Below are 19558 nucleotides of genomic sequence, written 5' to 3'. Positions count from 1 at the left end.
GTGCAAGTTGCCGCTAGGACGATCGACTGACCCTCGTTGGAGAGGACTCGGCTCAACATACTTCTTGTCTTCTTTCGCTTTGCAAGCTGGCTCCAACACTTCTTTCCGTCCTAACTTCCAAGTTATCTTCAAGGTCACGCTCCCGGTCTTCAGCAACACAGCCAGGCTCGCCCTCTCGCGAATCACAGGTCCCACCACCAATGGGCCAACAGCAATCTAAAAAGACAAAGAAAGGAGGAAAGGAGAAGGATGTGGACCATGTGCACGAAGATTCTATAGAAGAATCGAACGGCCAAACGCCCCATGGCAGTTTGTCTCGCGCAACGGGTCACCCCAACCACTCCCAAAGTGTCGCCCACGAGTATGATGTAGTCCGAAATAGTGCACCCTCTCTAAACGTACCTAGTTCCGGAGAGTCCAATGGAAGCAGCTCAAGACCACCAGGTTCACCAGGTGCTTTACCTACTGTCCTCAGTTCCTCCCCGAACAACCTTTCCACACCCTCCCTACTCGCCCCAACTTCGGCGCCACAAGCCTCGACTCTATCAACGAAACCATCTCCCGCTCCACTCGACATTCCACTTACTCAAACAATCCTCTCAACTTCTATGCCCTCGTCATCCTTCACACCGGGTTCAGCGGCTAGTAGCTTCCCCTTGAGTGACTCTGCGGGAGGCAAGACAGGGCAGTTCGACATTGACGGTATGATCCAACGGCTTCTTGACGTGGGGTATACTGGTAAAGTAAGCAAATCACTGTGTCTCAAAAACACGGAGATTGCTGCTATTTGCCAAGCGGCGCGGGAGGTATTCCTTAGCCAACCAACTCTAATCGAGTTGTCGCCACCAGTAAAGATCGTCGGCGACGTGCATGGGCAATATTCCGATCTTATCCGCCTCTTCGAGATGTGCGGTTTCCCTCCAGCGGCCAACTACCTATTCCTGGGTGACTATGTCGATCGCGGGAAACAGAGTTTGGAGACAATCTTACTGCTCTTGTGCTACAAGATAAAGTACCCAGAGAACTTCTTCCTCTTACGTGGTAATCATGAATGTGCGAATGTCACAAGAGGTTAGTCGCTTGGCGCCTTCTGTCTGGTGATGGTGTCCTGACATATTTCAGTGTACGGTTTCTATGACGAGTGCAAGAGACGATGTAACATAAAGACGTGGAAGACATTCATAGACGTTTTCAACTGTCTACCCATTGCAGCTATTGTTGCCTCCAAGATATTCTGCGTACACGGCGGGCTATCACCTTCGCTTCATTCCATGGAAGATATCAAACGCATACAAAGGCCGACCGACGTGCCGGACTATGGGCTCCTAAACGATTTGCTATGGTCCGATCCTTCAGATACCGCATTGGATTGGGAGGATAACGAGAGGGGAGTCAGCTACTGTTTTGGGAAAGGCATCATCAACGACTTCCTGGTACGGTATGACATGGACCTGATATGCAGGGCTCACATGGTCGTGGAGGATGGGTATGAGTTCTGGAATGACCGGACACTAGTGACGGTCTTTAGTGCTCCGAATTATTGTGGAGGTCAGCATCGCTCTTGTTTTCTATTCGTCCAGCGCTGAAGCGGGGTTTCAGAATTTGACAATTATGGTGCTTGCATGAGGTAATTTTACGCCCTTCGACACCTGAGGATTTCAATTGATTTATACCATTCCAGCGTCTCAGAGGATCTGTTATGTGCTTTCGAGCTCCTCAAACCTTTGGATGGGCCGGCGCTCCGGAAAGAGATGACGAAGGCCAAACGGAAGAGGTGAATTATTTCGTTCATGTTCAATATCGTGTATTGACTTTACGCCTAGTCTAATGGCGACTGCAACGTGATCACGACATGCCGCGCGTAGCACACCAGTGTTACAGGGTCAAGGGTGTTTTGGTGACCTGTTAATGAACACTGTATATCTTCGGTGTCACTACGTGTTGAGGTGCAGATGCTTGTTGAGATGTACAGGGCCTATGTCTGACCCTCTCACGCTACAACCATCATACTGCTCCTACCCCTACCTCGTTCCGTCTAGTCCTGATCTGTTCACCTTGATATCCGAGCGATTTGCCTCGCGCAAGCACCCTCCTTTCTGGTCCAAAGCACAAGCCATGTACTTCGCATCTCTCCTCCTTACCCTTCTTTCTCTCCCTGCCCTTCCTTCCGTTTCGCATTATCTCGCTCCCTGTTCAGCTTTCTCCTTTGGGCCTATATATTTAAGACGTCGCATATTTTCTTTGTGTTTGTGCTATATAATGACATTGCAGCTGAAATGCTGGCTGCTGTTTACAGAAGTTATCACGTCGCATCTCAATCGTATCTTACTAAGTACTTGGGACGATGTATCGGCGGATTATATATTCTTCCATAGAATCAGGCACACATGTTCTTCCTGGGCTTCGGGGGTGTGCTGCAGCACCTCAAATTTCAATGCCAACAATCATACTCAACTTCGAGGAGAGATAAATGGACATGACACGAAAGATCTAATTTAGTGACTTGGACCAACGGGATGTGTCCAAGTGAACGGTGACGCGTGACGTTCTCGGTGTTCGCCAAATTATGCAAAGGGAAAACTCTAAGATTGATGAGTATCAACCAAGCTCGCTCTATTGTATAACTTAAAATACTGTCAACTCTGGAACACATCATAAGCAAGCACCGCGAAAGCCCCTACAATCATGCCTGCTCCCAGTAATCCCCCGGCAGTCAAACCGACGGAGCCTAACATCAAATCCGAAATGAGTGTAAGGACGATTGTAAGTAGACTCCCAACGGAAGTAACTATCGGGCCCCAGACTCCCAACAAGATCTAAAAGTATTGATTAGATGGGGGGTAATATGTTATCATCATACGTACCATGAAGCCTGCGTTAAATATAACGCCAGTGGCACAGATTCCTGCAATCGCAGCGAAGGTCACCATGTCGGATGGAAGCGCAAACTCTTCAATACCGTAGTAATGCAACACAGGAAGGGGTACCCAAAACACGAACAAGGTGCACACGCCGATGGACGCGGTGAGGAAATTAGGATGAAGGCCGAATGGAAGTGAATACGCGAATTCATTATTGGTGACTAGAGGCGGTGATACTATCTCCTGATCGTCAGCCTGCTCCGCCGAAGCTGGGACATGGGTATAATGCGCAGACTCGGCAACTAGCTTCGGGTCTGATGGCAGCGCTGCATACTTCGTGTAAAGAACTTGGTACAGACCGTATATCACGGATGCAACCAGAGTCAGAATGTCGCCAAAGAAAGGTGAAGGAGTTAGGGCGACAGTCATAGCTGCGGTTGTACTTGACGGTGTGCTGTCGCCATACACGATAGTGAGCACTCCAGCAGTGGCGAGGCAAACAGCACACATCCGAACAAGACTCCAATTCAGGTTCAGCAGCTTGACGCTAAAGACGTAGGCGAAGAAGGCATTAGCATTCCAAATGGCAGTGACGTCGGTGACACTGAAGGTTGCTTTAGATCAGAGGTGTGGCAAGCAGTTGGCGACGTACGGGGCATATACGACAGCAATAAACCACAGCAGGGCAGGTATACTGTAGACAGCAGTCATGGTGAGGATCACGACCAGAAATCGAGACAAAGGAAATTGTGAAGAGCGGATGCTTCTTGGATCTTGGGGTGTCAACTGAGCGGTGATAGCGCTAGATAATCCAGATAGCAGAGCACGAGGGGAATGGCGGGTCGTCAGGAGGAGATATCCGAGGTGCAATGGAAAAGATATCGCGAATGATGAATGCACGACGTAACTACGAACTCTGAGTTCGCATGGGCATACCGCAGAGTCATTTGTCTACTCACAATAGAAAGAATGAGTGCTGGTAACCCAGTGTTGTCTGGACATACTAATTTGATTGTCAGCAATTGATTAATCCAAAGTAGCTGAACTGAAGCTAATCACCTGTGTGAGTCGGGTCTCTCCAACAAAAGCGAAAATCACTGCAACGAATGTTACAAGCGCAGTATTTCCACCTAGACGTGGCGCAACGGAACTCTCTCTCTCGCACGCCATGGTAAGGCTAAAGTTAAAAGTAGTGAGAAGTACAAACAAATTCAGGAGGTTTCAAGAAAGTAAACAGATAGATGTTCCGATTAATGGAACGGCCTCACTGCTGCATCTCGCGAACAAGAAGTTCTTATCAGCCTCAGCGCTATTGGTTAACGACGAACGTTCGAAGGTGCAACTTCGACGCCACGGCGAGCTAGCGCAGCAAGTCCTGTCAGCACGCTGAAAGAAGATGATGTCGGAGACAAAATATCTGGCACGTGACAGCAGCGTCTTCCTCAACCGAAACTTTCATACTTGTCTCCGGTCTGCATCACATTCTCATCATGTTGAGAGCCTTATTAGCCTCAAGCAGGCCATTGCTAGTGCGTTTGCGCGTGCCTACTATTCCTCACATACACAATTCCACACCTGCAATCTCATCACTTGGCACGACTGCAATACCGTTCATGGCGCGTGGAATGAAAGTGAGGTCATCTGTGAAGGTCATGTGTGATGGGTGCAGCGTTGTGAAGCGGAAAGGCAGAGTGTATATCGTATGTTCGAAAAATCCGAAACACAAGCAGGTGTGCTACTAATCCTATCCTCATCCCGATTTTGGTTGACTCTCGTATAGCGTCAAGGATAATCATAGTCGAACCTGCGTTTTTGAATCCTGAAAACTTTTTGGTAGAATGCATGTAGGGGAAGAGAGATCATCTTTGTCGATATAATGCATAACTCTCAAAATATCCTACCACCCATGTTATTGACGAAGCCACATCTGGAACTCGTAGCTAATTCCCTTTTCTTCCTGGACCCCTGCTGGGACGTCAAATCCCACCCATTTCACGAGTTCATCATGAGCTGCTTGCTTCCATTCCGCTTTCCCTTCCTCGCTTGCTCCCAAGAAGTCTGGCATATAAATATCACATTGAAGGAAATCAGGTGCAAGGATCCGTGTCAAGAGGACACGGTCGGCGATACAAGACATCGGACTCGAAGATGCAGGGTTGAGTGTCTCCGAGATCAAGGATGCTCCACCAATGATAAATCGTCGATGTATACCAGCCTGAGACGTCGACTCAACCGCCGAAGTCAAGTTCGAGCAAAGGTGAACTGGAGCTGACAGGTTGGAGGGTGCCCTAATTGCCGCTCGATCAATAACTGGCAAATAAAAAAGAGAGATAAAAGTCGTACAGTTCGTAGTCCTTGTTGTGACTGATGACTACGTTGAGGCGTTTAGGGAGAGGCCTGAAATTGGTTGGTATGCTCTCCCACGTCTTCCGCCCCATGATGACTGCGTTCTTCCATCCTTCAGGCGCGGTGGACGTGACCCGAGCAAAATAGGCCATCTCTTTCGACAGCCGCCATGGAAGTTTACCATGTTGGCCGATACCGTTTGATTTCGTGGCGGCGACGATGATCGTAAGATGTGACATGGTCTCTAGGGAAGATAATGTTGGCGTCGGACTCGCGTCATAATGCATAAATGTTAACCCCGTAGATATGTAACACAACCAAATGAATGCGACCTCCCTTCGAACTTATACGTATTTTCACGATCCCTCTATCAAAGAGGTTCAATTTATGCACAGGCAGTGGTAGGTCCAACTCGATACTCTGATTCAGCTCATCCTGGAACGTCGTGGCCTGTCACGAGCATTAAACTGCTCTCTGACAGGGTCCCTAATATTTTCGATGTGAGACAATGATTCCTTTGAAAGCGCTGACAACATGCGGAGTAACTGATGCTAGAATACAAGCTAATGGTCAAGTTCAATCCCATTTCTTCCACTCACTACCTGCTGGAGGCTTCACTTCGACGGGAGCCTTGCTCACTTCCTCCCAGTTTGTGCTAAGGGTAGTTCCTCCACTCTCCTGGAAGCTCTTCATCATTGCGCGTTTGGCATCATCATCTGCATCTCCAAATATCTTTTGGAAGAAGGAATTGACCGTGCTGTCACCGCCAACGTTAGGGTCCTCATCTGCAGTCGCCTCCTTTTCAGATGTGAGAATTTTGGTGGTAAGTTCCTCCCAATTCTTCTTGGGCTTAGCCCTTGCCTCGGTCACCGCCGGAGACGTGGTTGGTCCAATAGGGGCCGAGGTCTGAAGAGCTAGTGAGAGCGTTATTAGTACGCATTGCAGAATTGGGCTAGATGGAAATCACGAACGATCAAGAGCATCACCAGTAACAGCCCCCCAACGGCCTTGAGCCATCTTCGCAAGACGGAGTTCAACCTTGACTTTGCCGACCGTGAAATCGCACCTCTCCGGGTCAATCTGCCCTTTCAACGGTTGTAAGGATAAAGTCTTCTCGCCGTTTTGGTAGCTGATCTATGGATTCATTGAGGACTGTGTCACCCAGGATGAGGGGGGTGGCTCACCTTGCGTGGCTCAAACGTAATGGATACCTGTGCAGGATCAGCCCCTCGGTCGAAGACGGAGATGGTCAGTTTTTCGTCTGTCTCGTAAAATTCATGCCTTTACGGTGTGAGATGAGCGTCAAGCGCCAGTGATGTCGATCTCACCTTAAGGATGCCATATTGGCTGGGGCGAAGATGCAAAAACGATGCTAAAGTGATGAAGTTACGCGACTCACGAAATGCAGAACTTTCCAGTATTGTGTCAATGGGTCACGTGAACTATTGTGAGACACAGGATTCTCAACAATTCAATGATCTGAACTTGTGCATCGACAACGATGAAGATCCTGGAGGTTTATGGAGTTGCACCTATGGATACCACTTCTGCGATCGAATTATTGACCAAGATGATGCATAGATGATGAATGTTTCGTGCATACAGTGCATGCCAGCCCTAACTGGAAATCAAAAGAAGGACAAACAGGTGGGGTCCAGACGTCATCTTGCCTGAGTACAGCCAGGCAACCTCCTACGATGCCCACGTCGTCTGCGATACCCAAGGCCGTTTTGTACTATAGCCCACAATCTGTGTGGTCTTCTGCGAGTAAGCATCGGTCTTCACACTCATGATCAATGTTATTCTGTGTCCTTACCTCAATCCATCACTAGTACTTCTTGCATTGTGAGTTCCTCGAGAACCAATGTATTGCGTTACTAATCCGCAATTACTTTGCAGGCATGAGAAGGGGTATGGAGAGGATGAAGTTGATCTCAAGGTCGTGAACATCGGTACGTCTAAAGTACGACGAAGTGGTTTGACGTCGACCAGCGTGTTTTTGCACCAGACAAGGGAGAAGAATTTTCTCCGACCTTCCTCAGGTTGAGCCCCAAAGGTGGGATTGAGCACTTTTTGTTTTTCAGATCATTGATCACCCCCTCAGCAATGGTGCCAACTCTTGTTGTACCCCTCCGCGGCTCTCTCGCATCCGATGTTGCAAGCCGCTTCAAGGCTATTTCAGACACGAAAGTCAGCTGGCTTTCGTTTGGCCAGTTTCCTTTCTGCTGACGGGAAGAGCAGGCACTGATTGAGTTCTTGGACAAATCGCGATCCGCCACATCTCACACGCACACTACATCGAGCGCTCCAGCCCCATCATTGTCCCCCGCAACGGTTGCATTCGCCAGTGCATCCAGCAAGATAATTGACACTATTCAGGCTGATGAGCTCTCTCCCGATCATTTGCAGTACTCGAATGCCCGCAATCAAGCCTCACTTCAAGAACTCGGAAAGTCTCTGGTCCCTATCCTTGAATCTAGACGAGTGGCAATCGTGGGATATCTAACCGAGTGTGAACATGAAACCATGCGGATGTCCGAAAAAACCAAGACATTCTGGCGAGAGAAAAAGTTGGAGGTGGAGGCGGCGCTGAGCGTTTTCAGTGGAGATCATGTTGATGGATACTTGTCGCGCTCCAGAAACTTGTGGGAGGTTACCATTCCCGGTGTCCTCACTCAAGTGAACGAGGAGTTAATTGGGCCCTATGCGTTAGGTTCGTCGAGAATCTCCAACAGCTACATTACTCAGCTCGTGATGACATAACAAAAAACACAGGCGATCAGGTCTCTATCGCAGATATTCACTTGAGCGCTTGGCTCTTTCATCTTGTCAGATTGGCTGGCGGAAGCCCTTCTGATGATGGAGATGTTGCCATAAAAAAGCTGGAAAAACATATTGGAAATGGGTTCGCCATTCCCGAGGACTTCTTGTCTTCGGCTTTCAGCCCTTTCACTGAAGAGAAACCAGTTGCGAGGAGCAAGTTGGCAGTATTTTGGGATGCAATGAAAACAAGGTCGAGCTGGAAGAGAGTTTATGCTTCATAGGATTTGTATACACGGATCAGTTTACGCCCAATTTTTTTTACGTAGGCCAATGGATTTTTTTTGCACTGCAGCCAATTGCAATTAGCTCGCACGCAAATTGCAAAGTAAAAATGGCATTACAGTTTGATCGCAGTTGAAGTGGCGGTGTCTGCCGCGCCTTGTGGGAGGGATACTCTACTATCATACCCGACTGCCATTTGCTTTAACTTAAGGACACTCATATCATTTCATACCAAGAAAAAACCAACACAGGAAGTAATACGACGCTAGCGTTCGACCCGAAATTCTAGCTATCGCATTATCAACGATACACTGGTCAATTTTGCAAGGCCATTTTTCTGAGGCTTGGCTTCCACGCTCTTTTCCAATGCCATGGCCGGCATTGTGGATTTCTCTGGCTCTTCCCACTTATTTCGAGCATCATCTAATGAAGAGCAACACGACATTCTCTTGGGAATTGATTATAGAGAGAGTGGTTCATCCAACACTCCCTTATCCGAGCGTAGTTCCTTCACGGACACTGGATACCCTGATTTAATGCCTGGAAGGTCGTCTTCGGATTCTTCGTCATCCACGACACCCACGCCGTCTCGCGCTTCTTCGCCTTTGCCATTTTCTCGTCACTCGTCAACTCCATCAGAAACTGAGTCCAATTCACCCCTACTCGGCCTCGGAAGATATACCTCCTCGGGAGAGGGCCGCTGGTTATGGCGCAACTTAGGTTCGAGTTCTCCAAGGAGGCGTAAACGAGATGGAAGAAGGTGGAGAACATTCAAGGGTGTTTTGAGACGTATTGTCAGACACCCACTATTCCCTCGTCAACCGCTGACCATAGTATGTGTTTTTACATATATCTGCGTCTCGTTGCATGTTTCTGACAGTTTGTTAAGATACTCGCGCTCCTGGTGTTCACCGTCTTCGCCATTTCTCTCACATTAATCTTGCTCTATGTCTTGAACCCTGACAAGGAAGCTTTACCTTGGAGGGCATATTGCACTATCCCGCCCACAACATCTGTCCCCCCGCATTATCGTAATACATTGCCATATCCCTACATCAACCCCCTTCCCAAAGTTATGCCACCGTCGTTCCCACCGGATGATCTCGATACACTACCGCCCGCGGGGCTGTTCTTAGCTGTCTTCTCGATGGATTCGGCATTAGAACGTAGAATGTTGATTAGAACGACGTGGGCAGCACATCCTCGTAGTCGTAATGGCGCAGGAGAAGGAGACGACGGGATGGGCACCTCAAGAACTGTGGTGCGTTTTATTCTCGGCCAGCCCCGCAAAGGATGGGAAAGACGTATCCAAACAGAGATGGAAAGTGAGTGTATATCATATTGCCCCGTTGTATCACTCTGACGCACGATCTTGCGTAGTGTACAACGATATTATAATCTTGCCCTGCCCCGAAAACATGAATTCTGGCAAGTCGCATGCCTACTTCACCTGGGCAGCATCGAACGCTTGGGTCCCGCCAGTCTACTTCAATACCACGCATCCAGTACTGGAGGTCTCTTACTCAAATCAACATACCCCCGCCCCCCGTCTTGCCCCCCATGATCCCTACTGGGCTTGGAAAGACAGTGCCTCAGGTCATCCAAGACCTTGGGTGCGGCCCGATTATGTGGCTAAAGTTGATGACGATGCTTTCGTTATGTTGGCTGAGCTCGAGGCGCGTATGAGGCTGGAGCTGTACGCTACAGGGCAGAGGCCATATGGCATGCCCTACACTTCGCCAGCCTCGGCATCCTTCAGAGTGGAGGCACCAAAAGCGGAATTGCAGACTGATCCTCCTGCCGATACCCCTATATCATCAATGTTTGAACAGGAGATGCAGCGCGATGGATCAGCGGACGATCCATTGGTTTACTGGGGCTACCTTGTTAAAGAGAAATTTATGGCTGGCGAATTGTATGGTTTGAGCTGGAGTCTTGTCGACTGGGTTTCTAAGGATCCAGGCGTCAAAGGTCTTACCAAAGGTGCAGAGGACAAGCAGACGGCCAGATGGATGGGACTACACCCACGTGCAGGGGAGATTCGTTGGTCAAGCGACCATTGCTGGATATATGATCATCCCCGGTCAGGGACTGTGTGAGTCGACTCACTCGTTCATCTAACATTCCTGTGCTGATTTCCTCATAGATACTCTCATGGCTTCCTGTTTCCCTCTGAAGTCTCTCGCGTTAAGAAATCTGTTTTGGCATATCTCGACAAAGTGTCCCGCAATTCATCGACTGGGACGATCTTGTCGTCAAATCCAGCTGTTGCGACTTCAACACCTTTATCTTGGTCGCACTCAAGTGTTGCGACATTTGGAACCCGGTACCAGCAGCCCCTACAAGAGATGGATTTGGCTCATAGTGTTGAGGCACTAGTTGAAGGCAGCCATATGTCTGAGCTGCAGGAAGGTGCGATCCCAAGTGTCCTTAATATGCGCATACTAAATGTCACCGCCTTCAGGGATATCTATGGGCACTGAGAGAGCATGGCGTAGCCGCGAGGGACGCATCACGCGATACGAGAACAAGCGCGTTGGTGGAACTGTCGTGGTGCACTTCATCAAGAAGCACATGTGGTTCTTAGAGACTGCGCTTGCTTTCTTGGAGGGCGAGAATTTTTCTGAAACTGAACTTGAGAGTCTCAATACGGACGCGGACAGGCTCAATGTGGGCTTGTCGTCAGTATGGACAGATAGTTCGGTTTTCAAGCCGACGAATGCAAGTGCTGCGTTGTGATGACTATTGCGCTGTCTGGACTATTTTAGCAGACCTCTTGTATTTATCTTTGAGGAGCCCGGGACCATCATATACCACTGTGCTCGGAAACTATTTGTCATTGACACCGTTATCAACTCGGACATAACATTTTTTGCATGCAATATTACCAAAGATAAACAACCAGGGTGATGGGTATGGGCAGGGTGTTCAATACCCATCCAACACCAATGTCTGAGTTTCAAGTTGATCATCCGGCATTGTAAAGGGTTGTTTGTCCTGCAGCCTGTTCTGCACCGCTCTTCTGATGGTTCCTTCCCATTGCCTAAACCACTCTCCTTCTCGCGTTCCAACGACTTTCGTCCGTCGGCCGGAAGAGTCAGCAATGGAAGATCCTTGGGCGGTGGTATCCACGGTCTCAAACACATCACGGAAAGGACTCTCCGCGTGTACAAGATCTGGAGCAGATTGCTTTGCAGCCTGTTCGACGCGCTTCAGCGCATATGCACCGCCACAGACATCCCAGCGTCCACCACCGCGTGAGTGGAAACGTTTGAATAGCCATATAAAGGGGTATATGAGCGTGAGAAACAGCAGAAACTTGATCCAACGGTTTGAAAGAGCGCGGGAGAGGCGATTGTGAGACCGGACAGAGACGATGTTTTGGGATGTTTCAAATTGGACGGTCAAGTCACCCCGATAATGGGTAGAATTAACGACGGAAATAGCAGCGATCCTGATGGCCTCAAAGTTCCAACCATAAGCAATCTGTGGATGGAAGTTGAGAGCTACGCGCGCATGAGATCGCTGAAATATCTACCTTGTGGTAATTAAATTCTTTCAAGTACTTGCGACTAGCACAATAGTCGTCTGCCCATTGACGCAATGTCCACGATGATTTGAGGACAGCGTTCGTTTGCATGGAATACTGCTGGTCCTCTCTCCATGCGTAGTCGCTACCGATCCACGGAGGGAACCCCCTGCGGGCGCGCTCTGCGTCCCACGCCTTTGCTGCCTTTCTTTCTGACTTCTGGGCCTTCCGTCTCTCCTCTGAGATGCCCATTTCTTGATACATGCGCCCCCTATATGCAGGGGTGGAATCGGCATATGACCAGTGGGTTGGCTCTCCGAAGATGTACTGCCCTACGTCTATGCAAAAATCGAAATCTATTATGTGCTCGGTATACTGCTCAGTCTTCATACTGGTCTGTCCATTGTGACGCGAGTGGACCATTCGCGTATGTGTCTCGTTGTGTGACCCTTTGCATCGCAACATGACGGTGGGTCGCGCCAAGGCCTGTGAAAGCAAGAAACGGTATAGGGCTTCGCCTGGGAGAGTTGAGAACGTTGAGATGTCAGAAACCGGAGGGCAACGTACCGTCATCATTGAGATGAGGATCATGAGAGATAATGTCACCAGAATGGGAAGTAAAGAACTGGGCGTTGTAAGGGGAAAAATCGGGCGGATCCTCGCCGCCTTGCTGCTGTGTCGAATTCAAAATGTCGTCCTCAGAGAAGTGCAGAACATGGTCTGCAACACTTTCCTCGAATGTTGGAGGAGGTTGCTGCAAGGATGATGGTGCACGCGAAGGGTTGCTGTCTTCGACAGAGTCCTGCTTGGACTTGACTATATCTGTGTCGATGAGCATGTCGTTGTCGTCGACGGGGTTGGCAAACAAGCTGTGTGGGACAGCCTAGAACAAGCCTGCATTTTGACACCGGGGTGTAAACGTTGATTGCACAGCTCGACATAGCCGCATTACGTAACCTCATTTTTAATGGTTCGTGTATGAATTTGCTCCAACCCTACGTACAAGGTGCCTTCCGTCTGAGCGCTGACCCTTTGTTATCAGCTTCTATCGCGTTGCATGCGATGATCCCAGAAGCTTCGTCCATTAAGCCACGACTTTAAGGTCGGCCCTGCAGTGTGAGTCTCTTGTTTCTAATTGTCTTCTTCATACTTTCTTCATTTTACTTGCAAGAGCTTTGCAACTGTACTTGCAACTCTTAGCTTGCCTTTGTTCCTAATCCTGTTAGGAACTTTTGTGATCAGTTCACGTAGGAGGAAAGACGCTCAAAGCCCTGATCGAGACCTTATTGTTTTATTTCCTGCCGAGCCTCCTGCGGCGTTTGGCTTTGAGCGGTGCAAGTCTCTCCCCTGTCATTGTGCACCGTTTCTCGTTCATTCTCCTCCAAGCCTTGTTTCTAATAAATTTTCCCCTTGTTTCAACCCGTTTTGCGCTCACAATTTGCCAACGACACGCCTTGGAAAAACCCGAAAACATCGTCGCCATATCCCACCTCTGTAACTGACTCTTCCACCAACTACGTTGCGCTCGTTTGCTACGCCTGCAACAAACCTTTGTCACATCTTCATTTGGCTCACTTACATGATATGTCTCAACCCACGACTTCCATAACGTCATTGTCTTTGAGCGCTTCTTCTTCCTCGTAAGTTGCTCGTATATCATCCAGGCCCTGTTCCTTGACCCAGTATGCAGCGTCGTGCCCACTACCGCAGCGCCCAGTAGCAGTAGTGTACCGCCATCGACCAGTGATTCTCCACTGCCCACAAGTTCTTCCACGCGCCTGACGACGCTATCCTCGACGTCCATGTCTTCCGGTACCACATCATCGATAAGCTCTGCATCCTCGCAGTCCCCAACCAGTGCAAATACAAGCACAGCAACGACGGCAACCAGTTCTTTGACAACTAGCCAGTCAACGACAACGACAAGTAGTGTTACTACCAGCTCATCGCAAACGACTTCCTCATCACTGACGACAACTTCCTCATCACTAACGACAACAACTTCATCACTAACGACGACTTCCTCATCATCAACGACTCCCTCGCCATCGCCCACCACGAGTACACTACAGACCACTTCTACCAGTGCACCTCCGCAGACATCCAACTCATCGTCATCTCAGTCTTCATCGACGTTGCCTAGCACACCGTCATCGTCGGTCACACCAGTGCCAGTCGTGTTCGTGTACCCCTTTCTTTTACGCGTCGTCTACCAACTCATCTTGTTCATACATTGTAGCACAACTTTGGAAAGTACTTTGTTTATTACCACAACGAATGCTCAAGGCCAACCAACAACGACGGCGCCCTCCATTGTCACAGAAGTCACCACTTCCACAAACAGCGCGGGAGCTGCCACGACTATCACAGTAGCAGTTGCAAACCCCACCCTTGCGCCCAACAACGGGACGTCATCGAGTTCCTCGTCAGCTCCCTTGCTTATCAGTCATTAACCATGCTCATAATATAACAGGTTCTTCGGGAACACCGGCGCCGTAGTCGGTGTCTTCCTTGTGGTTGGTTTGGCCGCTGCATCCATTGTGCTCTGGATCTTCTTTTTCATCCGACGTAAGCGTCGTATTAGCCGAATTGACCATGACACCGAAGTCGAGGCAGCTGTTGCTGCCTCGGGCTTTGGTCGAGCTCCTTTGGATGATGACAATGATTACCGAGGTGTCCGGTCACCACATACACATTCTCTGTCTTCGGCACAGATGGGGCAGCATGGGAATGGGAGCCCCGTTGGTTATATTCCCGACAGTTCTGGATTGCCCACCACTGGTCAACCAATTTCAGGGGGTCCGTTTGACGACGACAATGTCGCATTCAATCCCTACGTGGGCTATCCAGTCGAAGGTCAACCAATGAATGGAGGATATATTCAAGCTCGCACTGCTAGCCCTCCTCCGGGAGCAGAGCAGCAAGGTCCTTCTAGTGCAGGAACACATGACATTAGTGATTCCTCCCGGGATCGGAAAAGCTCCTACGGCCACACACCTACGTACAGCGTTGGAAGCTACGAGCCGCTACTGGCCGCATATACGCAAGGATCTTCTGCGGAGCGAGGTGTCAACTCACCACCCACACCACCCCCAAGGAACCCTGCACGGCGTGCACACCTTGACAGCGCCGCTTCCCGCCTTGCAAATAACTCATCAGATGGAGGTGCCGATGATAGGTTGGATCCTGAAATTCGGAGGCGGACCAGGTCGGATAGTCCTGGCTTGGACGACCTCAGGGATGAAGAAGACTATAGTCGACCGGTGCTCACTGTAAGGTCTTCAATTTATTTTTCTTGATGTCGTGCTCAGATATTGCAGGTCCGCAACATGCCTGATAGCCGCAGTATACATTCTGCACTGTGACGCACTTTGCGTCTAGCTTTTACTTCTTTCTCTCAAAAGAAATCTGACTGTCACGTCATTAATATTTTATCCGAGATTATCTGGACTGTTAAAACTGATTTGTTGAGCAGATCATAATCATCCTCATCATCCTCGTACATACTGCAACCACATTCTGTATATCACCACAAACCATGGACATACACGGACGGATGTTGCACTCACGAACTTCATACTTAGTCTTCAATCTATCCCCGTTCATTGTTGTGTTATTTCTCAATCGTTGTTCCATCATCAGGTGATGCACCTCCGGGATACTTTCCGCGACTCCTTAAGACCCCATGTATCCCGTGGTACATCTATTTGCAGTCACTTATCATAGCTTATCATTATCCCATGCCAAGAATTCTCTCAGGCTGCCATACCCGATACTGCTCGATTTCTCGGAACTCCTCTGGATCATGAGGTATAACTCGTCGATTTGCTCTTAGTTTGTTGTACTTACGTTGCCCGCACATGAGTCAGGTCCCCATACACGATACCCCAATTCTCGGCATGGCTACGCGTCCCAGAGTTTCAAAGGCCATCGAGTACGGCAACACAGCCAACTTCTGGGTTGAATATCCCTCCGGTCTTATGGACCTCACGCGTTCGCAGCATCTCACGACTGATGCGGTAGAACCGTCTTTGGTGGGCTCGACACAGCTTGACATCCCTGTAACTGGCAACCGTACCATCCGAGTCGACAAGACCAAGTCTGCTGCAGTAATCATTGATATGCAGAAGTAATATGTCATCCCGCTATGTGCTTGAACGATGAATTGATGATGAACAGCTTCTTCCTGCATCCCGAACTCAGAGTGCATAAAACCGGTTTGGAGTGTGTTGACCCGCTTTTGAATGTTATCGGTCCTCTCCGAAAGCAAGGAGTGAAGATACTTTGGGTGTATGTCATATCGCTTTTGTATTAGACACTAATTCACCCAACCGTAAAATAGGAATTGGGGTCTCACTGATCAAGAGTTGAAGACCGTCCCCCCTGCCGTGATCAGGGGATTCATGAAAGGAAGGTTTGGAGGGTTTGGCTCTGAAATGCCTGGCAACTTTGGCAGATTGCTCATGCGAGACGCTCGCAATTCGGAGTTGTATGGCCCCTTGCAGGAAGAGTACTTGAAAGGAGAGAAAGAGGGGACCGACGTTTGGATTCACAAGAATAGGTCTTGCGCTTCCTCAACCATACTCCTGATTTTCACTGTTTCTGACTGAGAGTGCAGGATGAGCGGCATATGGGGCCATCAAACAGCGTTGGATCTCTATTTGAAGGAGAATGGAATCACGACATTATTTTTTGGAGGTGTGAACGCTGACCAGGTGGGGACTCAACTTGGCTTCACATTTTCTTGCTGCTAAAGGTGATATAGTGCGTTTCGGGCACGTTCATCGATGCTTACTTCCAAGGCTACGATTGTGTTATGGTCGAGGACATCACGGCGACAACTTCTCCAGCTGGTGGCCTTGAGAACGTCTTATACAACGCTGGAAACGTGAGTGTTCGGTTTTACAATACATGGCGGATTCGCAACTAATGGAATTGAGGACAGTCGCAAGGTTTCGTCACCAATACGTCCAACATCATCAGTGCGAGCGGCTGATTTATTTCCATTACTCACTTTGTTGAAGTCCATGAGCTATCCGATGTTATCTACCTATCTTCATACAATGTTAACGGACACAAATTCAGGCGCACTGTGTCCGTACGCATAAATTGCAGTCTTTCACAAACAAAGGACAGACATGCCGAAGGAGACAATCATATGTACTTGAGGCGGAATATAATTTGGCAGCGGTGTTCGCTTCCATGTAAGTATCAACCAGACAGACACTGAACACAAATTGCAAAATGAAAAATATTGTATCGCACTACGGAATTACATAAATATGTCTAGATGTTCAAATCATACGACTTCCCTATCATCAAAGCCTACATCCACTCGCAGCACGCCTCTCTCGAACAGTCTATCCAGTCTCTTATTGACGATCCTGCCCATCTGCCCATCGTCTTCATTCGCTACCACGACTTGTACATCCTCTAGCGTTGCCCATGGCTCGCGATCCAATACGCGAGCTAGCCCGTCGAAGTCCATCGATGAAAGGGCGTGCAGATCAGCGGGATGCAATGCAAGCGAGAGAGCTCGCAACGGCGCGTGCACACGGTCGAGGAGGGCAGTGAGTGGCATCAGCTGCGGTGGCGGCGGGGGAGGATCGAGGTCCGATAGATCTGGGGGTGGTAAGGAAGGAATGACGAGTCCATACACATGCATCTCTCTCAAAGCATTGTTATGGCTGAGGTCAATGTGGGATACAATCTCATCTGCGCTGCGTGGGTCCTAATCTTTCGTTGATAGAAGCAAGTGCTCACCTCCATCGTCTATGAATGCAGCATCGAATCCAAGATGAAGCTCTTTCAAGCTTGCGCCCAGCATCTTCAAGAACTTTCCCACTGCTGGGGCACTCTTGACACCCAACGCGCCCAGTCTCAGCACTTCCACCATCACCCGCCCTCTGTCACGCCTCATCGCCGCCATCATCCACTTCAACGCCTGTCTGGTACGTGTTCCACGCATCGCGAGCTCCCTAAGCTTTCTTGGCGGCTCAGGGACCGCTCTATCGTATGTTTTAGATACAAACGCCTCTGCAGGTATATCATCCCACTCACAGCGCACCCCGTCCAGTGCGAGCGATTCTACATCTTCAAATTCTCCAATAAACCTGATCATATCCAGCGTCGTCCTGAACTCGCACACTCGCAGCGCAAGCTTTCGTACGCCCTTGAATCCTTTCATGAAAGCATCCCGAGACTTGGACGACAGATACTCCCAGGTGATGCGCTCAACTTCAAGAGAGTGGAGATTGAGCAGCGAGCCGGCTAGGGTTGGCAAGACTTCGTTAAGCCATTTCCGGTCCCACGACAAACCTCCTCGCGATTCGCGAATGAAGAGGTGTTTGACGTGCGGAGAAAAACCCGGAAGGGTGGATCCATGCCCTGAAGTGTAATGTTGTAACAACTTCACGAAACTATTTCCTCTTCGTCCGTCTCCGAGTCGTACGTATTTCCATAAATGCTCCCGGGCTGCATGTAGCCAAAACCTGCCCACGAGGGAGCAATTGCAGATTTCTGCGAGATCGGAATGGTCGTAGATATCTGTTGTGGTGGGCGTGTCTGGGACGGCAAGGAATGAGATTATATCCAGGAAAAGCTCTGGTGGGATGCGCGGGGAAGGAGTTGCAGGAGATGTATTATTCGAGGAGACGTGGTGTTGAAAGGTAGATGATACTGGGGTTGGGAAGGGGAGTATAGGAGAGAGATCTGGAAATGCAAGTGATTGTGGGGACTTCCAAGAACACACCAGCGTGATCGGGGAAGAAATTATCGACAATGAGGGGGACTGCAGGTGCGATCCAGGGACGGTGGTGATCAGTGTGATGGCCATAGTCGACCAATCGAAGTTAAATAGCAAGGTTTATAGATGAGCCCAGCGTCTAATGGGCGGCTGATTAGATCTATGGGGTATCTGCGTACTGTTGTGGACCAGCCAAGCAACCCAATACTGGTGAGAAGCTTCTCGGGAAGAAGACACAAGGTACGATAAAAGAGACAGAAACAAGGTGCATGTTTATAACGTTGAGCCGGAAGACACAGCAAAAAAATACTTGAGAGACTTTCCCATATTTGTTCGCGCTCCGAGTCCTGGATAGTCTTGTCCAAGCTAGCAGCTTGGTTACAGCCAAGCGTTTTATCGCAGCAGCTGTGACGGACAAAATTTTACCCCCTCCCTATATCGGGTTATACCTGTTGCGCCGGCCCCACTAGCATGTTTCCTTAGCATGGGTATGCACAAGTTCCCGTTGATAATCAATCCAAGGAGAATGTCATGTCAAACGTTTTAGGCGCCGAGCAGAGAGCAACAAGATTGGCTTGTTCGAGTCAAAATGCATTCAAGTTGTTCATCAGTTCGAAAGCCGTGTAAGCTTGAAGTGCGTCAGTCGAACATAAGACCACGTACATCAACATAGTCGTCCCCAGCGAAGTATACAAGCGCCTCGCGCGGGATCATGGAAATCTGCCCAAAATGCAGTGCTTTGCGACCGCATACCCATCCTTCACAGCAGATGAACTTGAATTTGGAAAATACTTACTAGTACATAAAGATGTCTGCATCTCTGTTTCTTCGATGTTATGATGGATCTACATTCAGCCGATGTAAGTGCCGCACCAAGGCATTAGAGCAAGAAGTCCACTTGCCATCTTGTTTCATGTTGACAACCGAAAGCCACAATGAGCCGCATGCCCTCCCTGGTAGGGTGTGCGTACGGCGCCGAAACAGATCTTGGACAACTCAGCTTTGAAACGACAACAAACAATACACGCTGCC

General features: G+C 49.2%; 11 protein-coding genes across 11 annotated transcripts; 6 read left to right on the top strand and 5 right to left on the bottom strand.

Annotated features, from left to right (window-relative positions):
- Positions 1 to 78: 78 nt before the first annotated feature.
- DEU56DRAFT_383081 (Metallo-dependent phosphatase-like protein) lies at positions 79 to 1925 on the top strand. Its single transcript, XM_041345946.1, has 5 exons — positions 79 to 1071; positions 1123 to 1548; positions 1600 to 1627; positions 1682 to 1774; positions 1824 to 1925. Exons 1-5 carry the CDS (start codon positions 201 to 203, stop codon positions 1843 to 1845), a joined length of 1440 nt encoding a protein of 479 aa, XP_041214518.1. The 5' UTR covers positions 79 to 200; the 3' UTR covers positions 1846 to 1925.
- Positions 1926 to 2479: 554 nt separating this feature from the next.
- On the bottom strand, positions 2480 to 4277 carry DEU56DRAFT_770649 (uncharacterized protein). Its single transcript, XM_041351416.1, has 5 exons — positions 3921 to 4277; positions 3821 to 3864; positions 3514 to 3768; positions 2865 to 3465; positions 2480 to 2816 (listed from the first exon to the last, which is right to left on the bottom strand). The coding sequence occupies exons 1-5, from the start codon at positions 4029 to 4031 to the stop codon at positions 2637 to 2639; spliced, it is 1191 nt and encodes a 396-aa protein (XP_041214517.1). The 5' UTR covers positions 4032 to 4277; the 3' UTR covers positions 2480 to 2636.
- A 74-nt stretch (positions 4278 to 4351) lies between these two features.
- Positions 4352 to 4603, top strand: DEU56DRAFT_725282 (ribosomal protein L36-domain-containing protein; the record flags this gene model as incomplete). The annotated part of the gene is made up of 1 exon (XM_041347856.1): positions 4352 to 4603. The coding sequence occupies one exon, from the start codon at positions 4352 to 4354 to the stop codon at positions 4601 to 4603; it is 252 nt and encodes an 83-aa protein (XP_041214516.1).
- Positions 4604 to 4770: 167 nt separating this feature from the next.
- DEU56DRAFT_725228 (dihydrofolate reductase-like domain-containing protein) lies at positions 4771 to 5446 on the bottom strand (the record flags this gene model as incomplete). Its single annotated transcript, XM_041347854.1, has 2 exons — positions 4771 to 5149; positions 5205 to 5446. 2 exons carry the CDS (start codon positions 5444 to 5446, stop codon positions 4771 to 4773), a joined length of 621 nt encoding a protein of 206 aa, XP_041214515.1.
- Positions 5447 to 5618: 172 nt separating this feature from the next.
- On the bottom strand, positions 5619 to 6836 carry DEU56DRAFT_382856 (SGS-domain-containing protein). The gene is made up of 5 exons (XM_041345945.1): positions 6607 to 6836; positions 6536 to 6554; positions 6392 to 6488; positions 6179 to 6341; positions 5619 to 6121 (listed from the first exon to the last, which is right to left on the bottom strand). The coding sequence occupies exons 2-5, from the start codon at positions 6547 to 6549 to the stop codon at positions 5784 to 5786; spliced, it is 612 nt and encodes a 203-aa protein (XP_041214514.1). The 5' UTR covers positions 6550 to 6554; positions 6607 to 6836; the 3' UTR covers positions 5619 to 5783.
- Positions 6715 to 8325, top strand: DEU56DRAFT_382842 (uncharacterized protein). The gene is made up of 7 exons (XM_041345944.1): positions 6715 to 6974; positions 7040 to 7052; positions 7107 to 7159; positions 7216 to 7263; positions 7312 to 7397; positions 7449 to 7920; positions 7983 to 8325. Exons 1-7 carry the CDS (start codon positions 6905 to 6907, stop codon positions 8249 to 8251), a joined length of 1011 nt encoding a protein of 336 aa, XP_041214513.1. The 5' UTR covers positions 6715 to 6904; the 3' UTR covers positions 8252 to 8325.
- Positions 8326 to 8788: 463 nt separating this feature from the next.
- DEU56DRAFT_725551 (glycosyltransferase family 31 protein) lies at positions 8789 to 10991 on the top strand (the record flags this gene model as incomplete). Its single annotated transcript, XM_041347874.1, has 5 exons — positions 8789 to 9085; positions 9142 to 9577; positions 9633 to 10347; positions 10399 to 10664; positions 10717 to 10991. 5 exons carry the CDS (start codon positions 8789 to 8791, stop codon positions 10989 to 10991), a joined length of 1989 nt encoding a protein of 662 aa, XP_041214512.1.
- A 95-nt stretch (positions 10992 to 11086) lies between these two features.
- On the bottom strand, positions 11087 to 12755 carry DEU56DRAFT_770605 (uncharacterized protein). The gene is made up of 3 exons (XM_041351415.1): positions 12349 to 12755; positions 11791 to 12299; positions 11087 to 11738 (listed from the first exon to the last, which is right to left on the bottom strand). The coding sequence occupies exons 1-3, from the start codon at positions 12617 to 12619 to the stop codon at positions 11181 to 11183; spliced, it is 1338 nt and encodes a 445-aa protein (XP_041214511.1). The 5' UTR covers positions 12620 to 12755; the 3' UTR covers positions 11087 to 11180.
- A 369-nt stretch (positions 12756 to 13124) lies between these two features.
- On the top strand, positions 13125 to 15354 carry DEU56DRAFT_382708 (uncharacterized protein). The gene is made up of 5 exons (XM_041345943.1): positions 13125 to 13421; positions 13472 to 13960; positions 14021 to 14206; positions 14255 to 15053; positions 15102 to 15354. Exons 1-5 carry the CDS (start codon positions 13366 to 13368, stop codon positions 15144 to 15146), a joined length of 1575 nt encoding a protein of 524 aa, XP_041214510.1. The 5' UTR covers positions 13125 to 13365; the 3' UTR covers positions 15147 to 15354.
- A 101-nt stretch (positions 15355 to 15455) lies between these two features.
- DEU56DRAFT_770597 (Isochorismatase hydrolase) lies at positions 15456 to 16897 on the top strand. Its single transcript, XM_041351414.1, has 6 exons — positions 15456 to 15910; positions 15961 to 16071; positions 16124 to 16342; positions 16400 to 16496; positions 16547 to 16669; positions 16727 to 16897. The coding sequence occupies exons 1-6, from the start codon at positions 15642 to 15644 to the stop codon at positions 16775 to 16777; spliced, it is 870 nt and encodes a 289-aa protein (XP_041214509.1). The 5' UTR covers positions 15456 to 15641; the 3' UTR covers positions 16778 to 16897.
- A 39-nt stretch (positions 16898 to 16936) lies between these two features.
- On the bottom strand, positions 16937 to 18616 carry DEU56DRAFT_948272 (uncharacterized protein; the record flags this gene model as incomplete). The annotated part of the gene is made up of 2 exons (XM_041359080.1): positions 16937 to 17496; positions 17545 to 18616. The coding sequence occupies 2 exons, from the start codon at positions 18614 to 18616 to the stop codon at positions 17081 to 17083; spliced, it is 1488 nt and encodes a 495-aa protein (XP_041214508.1). The 3' UTR covers positions 16937 to 17080.
- Between the last annotated feature and the right edge of the window lie 942 nt (positions 18617 to 19558).

The sequence above is a fragment of the Suillus clintonianus genome (genome assembly GCF_016758775.1).
Source record: "Suillus clintonianus strain FC179 chromosome Unknown DEU56scaffold_4, whole genome shotgun sequence".
Lineage (NCBI taxonomy): Eukaryota > Fungi > Basidiomycota > Agaricomycetes > Boletales > Suillaceae > Suillus > Suillus clintonianus.
The sequence above is the reverse complement of the archived record's forward strand: the minus strand, read 5'-3'. Positions and strand labels throughout refer to the sequence as shown.

What these genes read in the sequence shown, in the direction of transcription:
- DEU56DRAFT_382708 (XM_041345943.1), top strand. Translation starts at nt 13,366, where the DNA reads ATGTCTCAACCCACGACTTCCATAACGTCATTGTCTTTGAGCGCTTCT. An exon ending in TTGAGCGCTTCTTCTTCCTC is followed by an intron (nt 13,422 to 13,471) that starts GTAAGTTGCTCG and finishes CCCAGTATGCAG; the next exon opens with CGTCGTGCCCACTACCGCAG. An exon ending in GGGACGTCATCGAGTTCCTC is followed by an intron (nt 14,207 to 14,254) that starts GTCAGCTCCCTT and finishes ATAATATAACAG; the next exon opens with GTTCTTCGGGAACACCGGCG.
- DEU56DRAFT_383081 (XM_041345946.1), top strand. Translation starts at nt 201, where the DNA reads ATGGGCCAACAGCAATCTAAAAAGACAAAGAAAGGAGGAAAGGAGAAG. An exon ending in ATGTGCGAATGTCACAAGAG is followed by an intron (nt 1,072 to 1,122) that starts GTTAGTCGCTTG and finishes GACATATTTCAG; the next exon opens with TGTACGGTTTCTATGACGAG. An exon ending in AATTATGGTGCTTGCATGAG is followed by an intron (nt 1,628 to 1,681) that starts GTAATTTTACGC and finishes ATACCATTCCAG; the next exon opens with CGTCTCAGAGGATCTGTTAT.
- DEU56DRAFT_770605 (XM_041351415.1), bottom strand. Translation starts at nt 12,619, where the DNA reads ATGCTCATCGACACAGATATAGTCAAGTCCAAGCAGGACTCTGTCGAA. An exon ending in TCCTCATCTCAATGATGACG is followed by an intron (nt 12,300 to 12,348) that starts GTACGTTGCCCT and finishes CAACTCTCCCAG; the next exon opens with GCGAAGCCCTATACCGTTTC. An exon ending in AAGAATTTAATTACCACAAG is followed by an intron (nt 11,739 to 11,790) that starts GTAGATATTTCA and finishes TTCCATCCACAG; the next exon opens with ATTGCTTATGGTTGGAACTT.
- DEU56DRAFT_770649 (XM_041351416.1), bottom strand. Translation starts at nt 4,031, where the DNA reads ATGGCGTGCGAGAGAGAGAGTTCCGTTGCGCCACGTCTAGGTGGAAAT. An exon ending in CAGCACTCATTCTTTCTATT is followed by an intron (nt 3,769 to 3,820) that starts GTGAGTAGACAA and finishes CAGAGTTCGTAG; the next exon opens with TTACGTCGTGCATTCATCAT. An exon ending in ATTGCTGTCGTATATGCCCC is followed by an intron (nt 3,466 to 3,513) that starts GTACGTCGCCAA and finishes AGCAACCTTCAG; the next exon opens with TGTCACCGACGTCACTGCCA.
- DEU56DRAFT_382856 (XM_041345945.1), bottom strand. An exon ending in TTACGTTTGAGCCACGCAAG is followed by an intron (nt 6,342 to 6,391) that starts GTGAGCCACCCC and finishes ATGAATCCATAG; the next exon opens with ATCAGCTACCAAAACGGCGA. An exon ending in TACTGGTGATGCTCTTGATC is followed by an intron (nt 6,122 to 6,178) that starts GTTCGTGATTTC and finishes CGCTCTCACTAG; the next exon opens with CTCTTCAGACCTCGGCCCCT.
- DEU56DRAFT_382842 (XM_041345944.1), top strand. Translation starts at nt 6,905, where the DNA reads ATGCCCACGTCGTCTGCGATACCCAAGGCCGTTTTGTACTATAGCCCA. An exon ending in TCTCAAGGTCGTGAACATCG is followed by an intron (nt 7,160 to 7,215) that starts GTACGTCTAAAG and finishes TTTTTGCACCAG; the next exon opens with ACAAGGGAGAAGAATTTTCT. An exon ending in AGGCTATTTCAGACACGAAA is followed by an intron (nt 7,398 to 7,448) that starts GTCAGCTGGCTT and finishes CGGGAAGAGCAG; the next exon opens with GCACTGATTGAGTTCTTGGA.
- DEU56DRAFT_770597 (XM_041351414.1), top strand. Translation starts at nt 15,642, where the DNA reads ATGAGTCAGGTCCCCATACACGATACCCCAATTCTCGGCATGGCTACG. An exon ending in GTAATCATTGATATGCAGAA is followed by an intron (nt 15,911 to 15,960) that starts GTAATATGTCAT and finishes GATGATGAACAG; the next exon opens with CTTCTTCCTGCATCCCGAAC. An exon ending in GTTTGGATTCACAAGAATAG is followed by an intron (nt 16,343 to 16,399) that starts GTCTTGCGCTTC and finishes CTGAGAGTGCAG; the next exon opens with GATGAGCGGCATATGGGGCC.